The sequence below is a fragment of the Haliotis asinina genome, chromosome 3, assembly GCF_037392515.1.
Source record: "Haliotis asinina isolate JCU_RB_2024 chromosome 3, JCU_Hal_asi_v2, whole genome shotgun sequence".
NCBI classification, from domain to species: Eukaryota; Metazoa; Mollusca; class Gastropoda; order Lepetellida; family Haliotidae; genus Haliotis; species Haliotis asinina.
In genome coordinates this window covers 31880467-31892044 of record NC_090282.1, presented here as the reverse complement: position 1 = coordinate 31892044, position 11578 = coordinate 31880467, and the positions used below count along the sequence as shown (strand labels likewise).

At 40.5% G+C, this 11578-nt stretch overlaps 1 protein-coding gene across 1 annotated transcript; it reads right to left on the bottom strand.

Moving 5' to 3' along the window:
- Positions 1–6959: 6959 nt before the first annotated feature.
- LOC137276733 (uncharacterized) lies at positions 6960–9916 on the bottom strand. Its single transcript, XM_067808370.1, has 2 exons — positions 9737–9916; positions 6960–9071 (listed from the first exon to the last, which is right to left on the bottom strand). The coding sequence occupies exon 2, from the start codon at positions 8529–8531 to the stop codon at positions 7434–7436; it is 1098 nt and encodes a 365-aa protein (XP_067664471.1). The 5' UTR covers positions 8532–9071; positions 9737–9916; the 3' UTR covers positions 6960–7433.
- Positions 9917–11578: the final 1662 nt, after the last annotated feature.

Sequence of the window (11578 nt, the reverse complement as noted above, 5' to 3'; positions counted from 1 at the left end):
AAATTATTAAATGCGGCATCTTAGAAAGGAAATACGGTTCGTTCTGCCACCATGTATAGTGCAGTAAAGCACACTTTCGCACTGAACTATTATATCGTTAATGTACTCGGACGCAAGCGTCCTCGTGCTTTAACTATAATAGTTCAGGGCGAAAGTGTGCTTTATTATACATGGTGGTAGAACGAACTGTATAAATATATGGCGACTTTTTATAGCAGACCTGGCACTGAACGAGACTATTTTGTCGATGATAGTGTTGATTTTATTTCTTTGGACGAAGTACGAGGAACTTGATGCCCCACCAGTATACCCAAATCGTCAAAATAAAGATCTTGTTGACAATAATTATGGAAGAGAGTTATTAGACTTATGTAAAACTTCTGGATTGTACCTGTTAAATGGCAGATTCTCAGATGAGGGGGACTATACATATATTGCTCCTACTGGTCGTAGTACACCAGACTATATTTCAGAGCCAGCACCGTTATGTGGCGGCCTTCAAGAGTGTCTCTCGCTCGGGGTCTGATCATCTCCCGCTCACAACCACAATCTCATCCCTGTTCGATGTGGACTGGGATGTTCGATGCCAGCAGATGATAAGTATTTTTATTGTAGTAACAGAAATGAATTTAGATGGAATAATGAAAAAACACAATTATATCTTGATAATCTGCGATAATGTAGATACAAGTGATGTGTTTCCGGACTTAAGGAGCAGTCTACATGTGAACACTGATAAAGCAGTAAATACACTGCAGACCATTCTACAAACCTGTGGGCGAGATGTGGAATGTAGACAGCCCAAAACCATCAACCCTAAACAACAACCTGAATGGTTTGATCAATAGTGTCAAACTCTTAAACACGAAAAGTTTAAACTGCTTAATGTGTTGACAAAACCAACAACATTTGAGAATCCGAATTGATACAAAGACATTAGATCTCAGGTCAAATAGATCTGTAAAACTGAAAAAGATTGCTATAAATTCATGGTCAACTGACATTATTATCCCTACACAAAAGTAAGGTAAGTAGATCTGCCCTGAATATGTATAGGGGATCTCTATTCCGAATGTTACGAGCAACATATTTGTATCGGTTCAGAACTAAAGATTGGAGTACTTTTTGGAGCTTCGCGAGATAATTGGAGAATGTCAGTGGGGATTCAAGACAGACCGTTCGACTGTGAACAGTATCTTTATTCTCCAGACAATCATTCAGAAGTATTTAACACTGAAAAATGGGAAGATATATATTGCATTCATAGATTTTCGCATAAGAATCCACAGATTTACAAGAAAATACCAACATATAGTGACATTTTATTTTATATTCAGTCAAAAACTATAATTAAATAATAATGAAAAAATAATAGTAGATATCATTTAAGATATGTATATGGCTATTTTGTGTAAATATAAAGTGAACAGCTCAATCAATTCCTTGGGTTCTATCCCATTGGTGGATTTGATAACACGATGAGTTTCCAGTTTCGTCAAATCGTTCTCAGTACAGTTATAACGCGGATGACGCGCTACTATAGATACACCAGATGTATAACGTCGTGAAACTGTAGTATTTGGTTCCACCTTGAAGACAGATTACCTCGTTTCTGAGACACCCAGACAGAAATAAAGTTGTTTCATATTTCACTGACGCTTGAATGCAAGCTCATAGTTCAGAACAGTGAGTGAAAGAGTTTAGCTTTACGCCGCACTTGGCAATATTCCACCTACAATTTATATGGCGACTGTATGCAAATGCTCGAGCTTGGACAAGACAATCCGGTGATCAACAGCATGAGCATTGATCTATACAACTGGGAACCGATGACACGTGTCAACGACCATCCGATCCCTTTAGTCGCCTCTTAGGACAAGCATGGGTTATTGAAGACAAATTCTAACCCTGATATTCACGGGTCAGAACAATAACGCTTAATATCATAACGACGTCACAGCCACGTTCGCCTCTTGCGAAAAAGGTCAGCAAATGAACACGTGTTGTTTGTGGAAAACTCCACTGATTATAGCTCTTTGAACAGTAGAGGTGAAGATAGTACACGGTATTGACGTGACACATACACATGCACGTTGCACACATCTCTCCGTCCGGATAACTGGATCATATTTCAATGGAAATCTATCTGAATGGTTTGAAAATTCGCCGTCCGGGACTGGAAGCGCGAGGTCCGGTTAACCAAGTACAATTAATGAACATAAGTTTTGTTTCCCATAAAGAGTGTCTTCCCAAACGTCGTGGGGTTAATGAGAAATGAACATAATGTTGAAGTTGTTTGTTGATAAGAACAAGCAAACATAATGTAACATTACCCTGGGGAACTATGAACACAGATATTGTTACAAATGTCCTCAGACAGTGGATTATGAGATATATTGTATGCTGTTCCCTAGTCACGAGGAGGGGCCGTACCTTATCTCGATTAACACTGAATCACGTATGATGTCATTCGTGACCAACGCGAGTTATTTCGGGGCAAGCCGAGTACATGCAGTGACTAGTGTCCCTTTGGAAGGATTTCATACTGGGGGAGGAACATCGGAACTGCTTCACACAGGAACGATAACTCCATCCCAGTTTGATTATGTTTCTAGATATCACTGAAGCACCCGTACATTGTGTTGCGGTTTTTGTTTTTACTCTCGTTTTTTTAAAAAAGAATTAAACCTCTTTGATACAACTAAAAGAAGGAGAAAACATATTTGTAAAAGACATATTCAAATGTAATTATTAAAAGTTCACCTTATATTTCCAACAATATTTGGAAATAGGGTTTAACAATCACAAATTCAATTTTTATTGAATATGTTAATAAATTTCTTCAAAACCAGCAGCAACATTAAATCCTAAAGCAGAAACTCAAAAATGACTTTAAAGTATTTATCAAACTGAACATTTGCTTAACCTGGCTATCATGTACCTCAAGTGGAATTTTAAATGAATTTGCTGAAAAATATATGAATGGTCAAAGAAAAGTCAGACTAAACTATTTCCAGTGGTTGAAACGTTTGCATAATGTTAAAGATTAAAGTTTACCAGTTACATACAGAATAATGTTATTGTTTTGAAACGCGCAAGAATGTACAATGAAATTTCTTAACTCTGTTCGAAGCGCATGTACAATCACCCACAAGCCCGCAAAAATATCAGAAATACACTCAGTTGGGCCCATGAAAGCCGTTACGTTGGCACAGTTGTGTATTTGAATCTCTCACTCTCAGTCGCATGATTTGTATCCGAAATTCACATCATACAGCTCAGGTCTGTTACGTTCTTAGTACTTTCGGTGTGACGACATATAGTTTTCTTGATTTTTTAAACAATAACATAATGCTATTCTGATGTATTTGTCGTATTTTCGCACATAACAAGCATTGAGAGCAGGGCAAGTCTTCTTGGAGGTTACGGAAAGGCCCGAGTGGTGACGAATGGTATGATGTACGGAAATTACCAATGTATTGCGAATGAAAATCGATGGAAAGGGTATGACTTAACTTCTAAATTTGTCTTGTCAGCAAAACCGAGCCATGGCTACCTGTGCCTCCAACAGTTCAAATTTAACAATTAGGTGTTCGGTAAGATAAATACGTTGTTCACTGGTCGATCGGGGCCCATGAGTTGATGTACCCTCGATGTTTGTTTGTGAACATAAACATACATACATGTCGCTTTCTGATTGGCTGAGTGCTCTTCTATCGGTTTCCATGAACCCTGCTTACAAGCGAGTAACGTTTTCTATGTGCTCTGCTCTGAAATCAGAAGTTATAGGGTGCTTCGTGGTAGTAATTCTTATTTCCAACAGCATTAAATCACAAGCATGAGCATGAACATAAACAATCATCGAGGATGCATCAACCCATGGGCCTCGAGGGACCAATATACACGTTATAATGTAAATGTAAGACATAACAGTCCCCACAATCAACTTGTCATGAGATGTCATGAAATGACAGTCCCGCCAGTTAGTTTGCAATCAGATGTCTAAAATAACAGTCAGTTGCAATTGAATAACGTCTCTGTTGCTCCAAATCAATATGATCAATGACTGAAAACATAATATTGCGTGGACATTTGTTGAGGCAAAAGCAATTAACGCTGACAGACCTTTGAGTATAAATTTTAAAAAGACAAAAAAGAACGATTCAAGCTGTTGGGTGTCCTTAACATAGTCAGATAACTCATCGTGGCAGTGAACACGGTGATGGACAGAAGCTGTCCAATTTTCTTACAATCCGGACAAATGAGTTGGTCAAGGCCAGTCCGTAAGATGTTTCAAGAATTACTGAGCGTTCTTCATCCTGCAGGCATCTTGCCTCCAGAAGATCAATACATGTTCATAGGAACAGGAAGTTTTACATATCTATATATCTATATCTATATATATGTATATATATAGATTTATATTGACATAAATATTGATTTTATCATGTTGTTTTTGCTTACCTATTTCATAGGTTGATTGGGTCACCAGTGCCAGCCCGTCTGAGTCCGTGATTCAGGGATATGAAATCACAGTAACCATCTCTCGTACCTACAGAGCATCAATAATAGCTGTCGGTGTCTGTTATTTCACCACTACGTGGGCGCTAGGGTAGCCAAGTGGTTAAAGCGTTCGCTCGTCTCTCCGAATACCCGAGTTCGATTCCCCACATGGTGCAATGTGTGCGGTGGGTACCCCGCCGTGATATAGCTGGAATGTTGCTAAACCGGCGTAAAAATAAACTCATTCACTCACTCACCCATGTGTCTTGACCACTATCCACAGTTACCACTGATTAATTTCAGGCTCTGAGGTTAATGTCTATATGTACACTATACCATTTCAATAGTTTACATGACCCTCGTGTTATTTGTGAGTGTCGTAATATTTATTGATGGGGTCCCCTGAACCAGACTTTTTGTAGTCAAGTGAGTTAGTGAGAGTGAGAGAGTTTAGTTTTATGCTGCACTCAGCAATATTCCAGCTATATGGCGGCGGGCTGTAAATAATTGACTCTGAACCAGACAATCCAGTGATCAACTGGTGATGAGCATCGATCTGCGCAATTGGGAACTGATGACATGTGTCAGCAAGCCTGACCACCCGATCCCGTTGGTCGCCTCTTACGACAAGCATAGTCGCCTTTTATTTCAAGCATGGGTTGCTGAAGCCCTATTCTACCCCGTGATCTTCACCTGTATTTTATAAGTCAAGGTTAAGCCCTGTTTGTATATGAAAATATATACGGGTGCGAAACACGATAGAAACCATCTGAGGTGCATTTTACATTTAAAGGAAACATTCCATTTATCGCGGTTGCACCTCAACAGCTCAACACTGCAGCACAACAGAGCGGAACATGTTTAGTCTAAATTTGAGAGGGACAGGTATCTCAACCTGATGTTCGTGGGGGATGATGCAGAAATCAGCACTGGTCGGAGTCCCGAAGGAGTCTTGAGTACAGATATTTCAGATGATGATATGGTTACTGCATGTCATCGTATTCCAACTTCCCAGATCGATGGTCATGACGTCAGTTACTGGATTGTTTATTGACAGACTACTGTCGTACACGTAGACAGTTGCTGAATGTGGCGTTCAGCGACAAACAAACAAGATGGTGATAAATGGACGTAGTGAAAGCAATCAGTCACTGAATCCGGATTCGCCAGTGTCCGGTTAAGACAGATTCCACTGTATATCTGTTTGTTCATTACTTTCATCAGTACACCGTCCTACCTCATTCAATACAAGCACCTGAAGCACAGAAAAAGTTGGTTCGCATGGTAATTCGACGATGTTAGTCGACGACAGGCAGTGAATAGAAGGAAGCATGTCCAATGGAAAGAAACATGTTCCGTGAACTGATGTAGCAGGTGGAGTATATTCTCGTCAGTGTCATACTTCGATCTCAGGGAAATACTCTGCAGCGTAACGTGCTGCAGGCGTTGATAAGACATGCAGTTACCGTAATTTTAATTATCAACGTATGTCCTGCTTTTCTTGGCAGGTGTGTCAGTGGGGCAAACAGCGATGTGGAAACTCTACACTTGTAAACGATCGATCTTCCTCCGTATCTAGGATACACCTTTTCAGTATCTCTGTTACTATGTAACGTTCACAGTGTTTTTGGTTTGCGTGAAGGTATACACGTACGTTGCCAACCGTTGTCAGAGCTTCGTGTTAGATGGCGTTTTAAATAGGCATGGCTTGAAAGACGCTATGGTGATCGGTGCAAGTACAGTTCAGTGCAAAACATTTGATGTGACATCATACCAGGTCGGGAGTCTATTAACCCCATCTACAGTAAAACTATTCAATCTTCTATGTTTCTTTGTCTTAACACATAATTGTGCATAATAATATGTCTCAATTACAAAAACAATACTTCCCAAACCCTTTTAAAACATTTGAATTATAATTCCACTTTGGCACTAAGAAATTTCATTTCAGTAACTTACGGTTTAGTTTTATATATTTAAAGCAAAGGTTTTGTGTCTTACCATATAGTTGAACTTTTAGATCAGTATTAGTGCACACATTTGCAAAGATTTTACTTGACAAAAGGTTCAGCCTCAGTACTACGGTGAGTAAATGTATGAATGTACAAAGTTGCGTCGGTTGAACGTGGACAACCTGAAGATCCAAATCTTACTGAATGTTTGTGTGTCAGCACCACAGGGGCCCGTGGATTTCACCAAAGCGAGATATAACTGAATATATCACATCTATTTCATATGATACCCGACATATAACTATAAATCTGATCACCTCTACTTGATGTCAGTAGAACTCACCAATGGGTATCGTGTCTTAAGACGTCTTTTTTAGACAACCCAATCGCACACACACTCATAACAGATACACACATGGACACAGTCCGATGAAGAGACAGATAAAACACACATCTGCAAGTCAAGACTTGGTGTACAATACGTTGTATACACAAGAAATATTATGCCATAATCAACGTCTTTACTTTCGTATTGAACGGGACATTTACAAGACTGGGCCATTCGGGAAAGTCAGTTGCACTTTTAAAGCACATGGCCAATAATAGCAAAATATTTGGCGGCACCGTACAGTAGAAATATTCACCATTTGAAAATATCGATCTGATACTAAATATAAAATCTGTAAAGGATTCGGTAGTATAACACCCTGTTTCACAGACGTCACATAAACAATGCTATCAAAAACCCATATAGGAGTAAATATATCTACACTTATTTGGCAAAAGCAAATATTTTCAATGAGTAAAAGTAACATACAGTTTTTATGATAGGAGTAACTGCTGCAAGGACTCGGTGATCTCGACCCATCACAGCTTGTGAATTACATCACTGGACAATGGGAGCCTTTCACGGAATATGGACGGCGGTGTGGGGAGGGACTGTCGGAGAGATGACGGCTGCTTTTCATAACATATGTTCTACTCCGACGTATGACGTTGTACTTTGATCGTCGGCCACAGCAGAGGGTCCTCAGTTGGGGGGTACACATTGTGTAACGGTAGAAAAATACTTAGACCCCAGTTGGGTCCAAATACTGACTGCAGTTTACCAGATAGGGGACGCGTGTCAGTGATTTCGATCTTTTTTCTGTTAAGATTGCCAAGTTCAAATGAGGTCATTCCATTCTTGATCATCAAAGTATGTTCAAGTAGGAACGAAGCTGACAAAAATACAAAATAAAACAGAAAGCACGTGACAGACATGTATATGACGACTATTGGAGACGTGTATCCCAGCATCATACGTAATACTGTTAAGGGTGGTATGAAGTCGAGGTAGGAAATCCGGAACCAGAAATAGTAGTACACGTAATACAATGCGTGAACAAGAGCATAGGAGCACGCAAGCGATGCCCACAGACAGAATATCACAAAGTGACGTAGATTCCTCCACCCCACGCAACTGCCCGCGAAGTAGCAATGGTGGTCCCGTTTGAGAATGCACGTTTTGCACAGTTCGCAGTGATGGCATCGAGGGGGGCGCATGACGTCACACTGAAAACATGGACACCATGACCAGTACGGGTATTTAACACTTTTACCGCCAGTTTTATCCTTATTCGCCAAACCAGAAAAATCCATAGAAGATGGTTTGACGAATCGTTCACGCAGCCCAGCGGTCTCCGGCGTCCGATTTCCGTTTTCATTGTTTTCTGCGGAGGTTTTCCCTTTCCCATCTCCTTGACCTTCCACATCACTCGAGTGACCTTGACCTGACTTCTTATAATGAGAGTAGGACGAATCCACGTACCGGATACACAGCCAGTTAATCATCAACTCGGCGAAGAGGAAGGAAACGAACAGCCTCTGCAGCAGCACCGTGGTCGGTCCCTTGTCCCTGTAGATGGTGGGTAGGACGTCAGCGATACCAATCACCCATGTGCCTACTATAGTGAATAAGAACATAGGCACTGCGTGCGCAATAACAAACTCTGGCGTCAAGGGATGATTGTTCTTTTTGTAATGAGACCTGAACTTGGACATCAGAGACTCGCGTGCAACGTTGTTCGCCGGCATTTTAAAAAATAAAATAGGTTTACCTCTAATGTATTGCCTTGTTACATACGCGACACCAGGAAAATATCCAATGACCAGGGACTGAAAATAGCAACTAACCTTCCAGCCAAAACCTAACGTTTTAGTTACGTCAGTAGGGCTATAAGATACGTGTATCGTGTAATATGCTATTAACGTTCTCGCAAATACTCGTTCGGCTTGTAGGAAAAACAAATGTTCTTTGATTCTCAGGCATTGCACAGGTCGGAGACACCATTATTTGTCGTATTTGTTTGATATAGGTAATCATGTGTCTGTATCACGCTAGCTAGCTTGTCGCCTGTTAATGACGCTTTGACACTCAGGACAACATATCCAGGCGTCTCAATGACCCACCGTGCACATGCTTTGTACTATGCACTGTAACTGTCGACATGTACAGACAAATCTCTCTGGTGTATGACCCGGCAGGTGTGTGAGCTGGGGTTGTATTCCAACACAGTAACAGCCCACGGGTGACTGAACGCATCCGAGGGTACAAAAAGCGGCGCAGTTACAGGCCTGGACAAAAAAGGAAAAAGTGATCAACATGTGACAACATTGTGCTGTTAGGGTACATACATTGTCAGGGCGCATACAGTACCAGAAAATACCAAACTACACTGATCGCACGAAACGGGAAGCTAACAGAATGTCCTTGCAGGGGGTTCCAACATTTGATATAATAAGCGGTCGTCATGGTTCATTAATCGTAAGGTTTCTGTTATGGTTGTGCATAGCTTATTTCAGTTTCGTGTTTGATATATACTAAAGTCATGATACAATATACCCATACGGTAATGCTTTAACAAGAGGACTTGTAGCCGAGAGACATGTTCAAGGTTTACTCGGACATAGCATTATCACTTCCATTGTTAAGTCCATACTTAAATATTTACTTAGAGCTGGGTTTCCTTTCGACACGCATTGTGATCTATAATCACAGCTGGATTGCTTTATCAATTCTCCATTAGGGCCCTACGTCCAATCAACCAGCCTTGATCGAGTGTAATCAGTATATGTTTGCTCGGGCCATGCAATATATCTTCACTTTATAATGCTTTAACTTCTTCACAAATATCAATGACTATGGCTGCAGTAAGTTTACATATACAAGTAGTGTTTCAGTTGCCAGAGGGTATGATTGTGTTACGCGGTATAACATGTTTATCATAAATCATACATACCTGTAATGAAGTTTGACGTTAGGGACTAGTAAATCGACGCAGCGAGCTCCCGTTATTTCATTTCCCACCAACGTTTGTGCAAGCAGGGCCCCTTCTACTACTACCTCTTCCCCAAATGTCTCTTAACGTACACGTCCCGTCACGGGTGGCGAGCGTTTGATTGACTACACTATTGCTGTCGTCAATGGCAACACCGTCAACACACCAGCTGATCGGAATGAAAGAGGACGCGAAAGCGAGGAAAATGGGTTATTGATTACATGGATGATGAGAGCAAACAACTGAAGATGATGCTGTTTGTAAAACATCAACGGCGGTCACTCGTGATGTGTCTATTGTAAACACTGCGCATGACAAGATAACTATGCACGAGACTGGACACCGTGGATACGCGAAAACAATGCAGCAGAAGGGAAAAAATCGATTTAGTCCTTTCTTTTTTCACTTTATGACAGATGATTTCACATGTTCATTTACATAATACAGGATATTGTGCTTTTCTATTTCGTGTTTATTCCCCAATTTAATGACAAGATGCCGGTATTGTATTTTGTACGTTTAACTGTCGGCAATGAATAGGCGTGGATGATGGCTCAGTCACAATATTTATGCAGTATCGTTGCAGTCTGTACATCACACAAGTCCACCAAGACAATCTGGTGGTTGACAGCATGAGCAAAGATACACTCCGTCCAATACGGAATTACGTAGTCTCTGTATTTTGGTCGGACTTTGCAAACAATACCAAATACTGAATGTTCTATACAATATAATCTTGTTAAGAACTGTAATGTACATGTATTTCAGTGATGTGATGTCGTTGAATAACAACGAAAGAGCCATTTCCTTCCACTAATTTACCTGTCCGACCTGGAAACAGAGGAGTCCGAGGAATGGCTTCAACGTTTCAACAGTCGGGTTTTCCACAATCGTTGATGTTTCAATTTCACCACGAGGTAGTGACAAGAAAGGGAACGCTATTCCCTATTTTGAACAGTAGCATATACATACTCCCATTCTAGGTGACCAGCTAACTCGTCTTAGCATATGTTTATTAAACCGCGAGTTCGGGGAATTGGCTCGCTTGGCAAGAGGTATGACTATATCTACCCATACACAACACAACACCTGAGTAAACAAACAAGGAGTTTAATCACAGCTGTCACGTGGTCTTTTGTTACATAATCATTCGATAATAGCATGGGTACAATTATTATAGTGATCAATCAACTTTCAAAGAACATAAACATCATACGTAGATTCGTTATACATACTACATTAATCACGACACACTCAAAAGTATACAACGCTGTCATTGTTAAATACTCTACACATCAAGCCAGAGGGCGTTTACACAATCTACATTGTACACAGTTACAAAACAGCATGTATTCACAACGTAATGCAATAGATAAAATTCACAAGACAGCCACCCCCTGATTTATGACTGTCACCCGTGTTATATATCTACTGCAGCTATCGCAGATATTCGCGTTTACAGCTACAACTTACGATAATCTTGTTATTGTGAACTTCAGAGTATATCATCTGGATGGACCAAGGCATCGATAGCCAGTCGTGAGTATGCCACGAAAGTATACATGGCAAGCACGAGATTTCACCAGCATGAACTACAAACAGCCGTAGAGACAGATACATGCATTGCACCTTGGTTCTGTTAGCTTAAGCGATACTGGTCAGCGATTAAGTCTGATACTCGTTGTCATTGTGACCCTTGACAGGTTTAACACTGTGGAATGTGTCCAATTGGTCTGTAAATTTCCAATTTTCAATAACACATACAGTTATAAAATAGTGGTGAAACTTTGGTCAATTTTGACG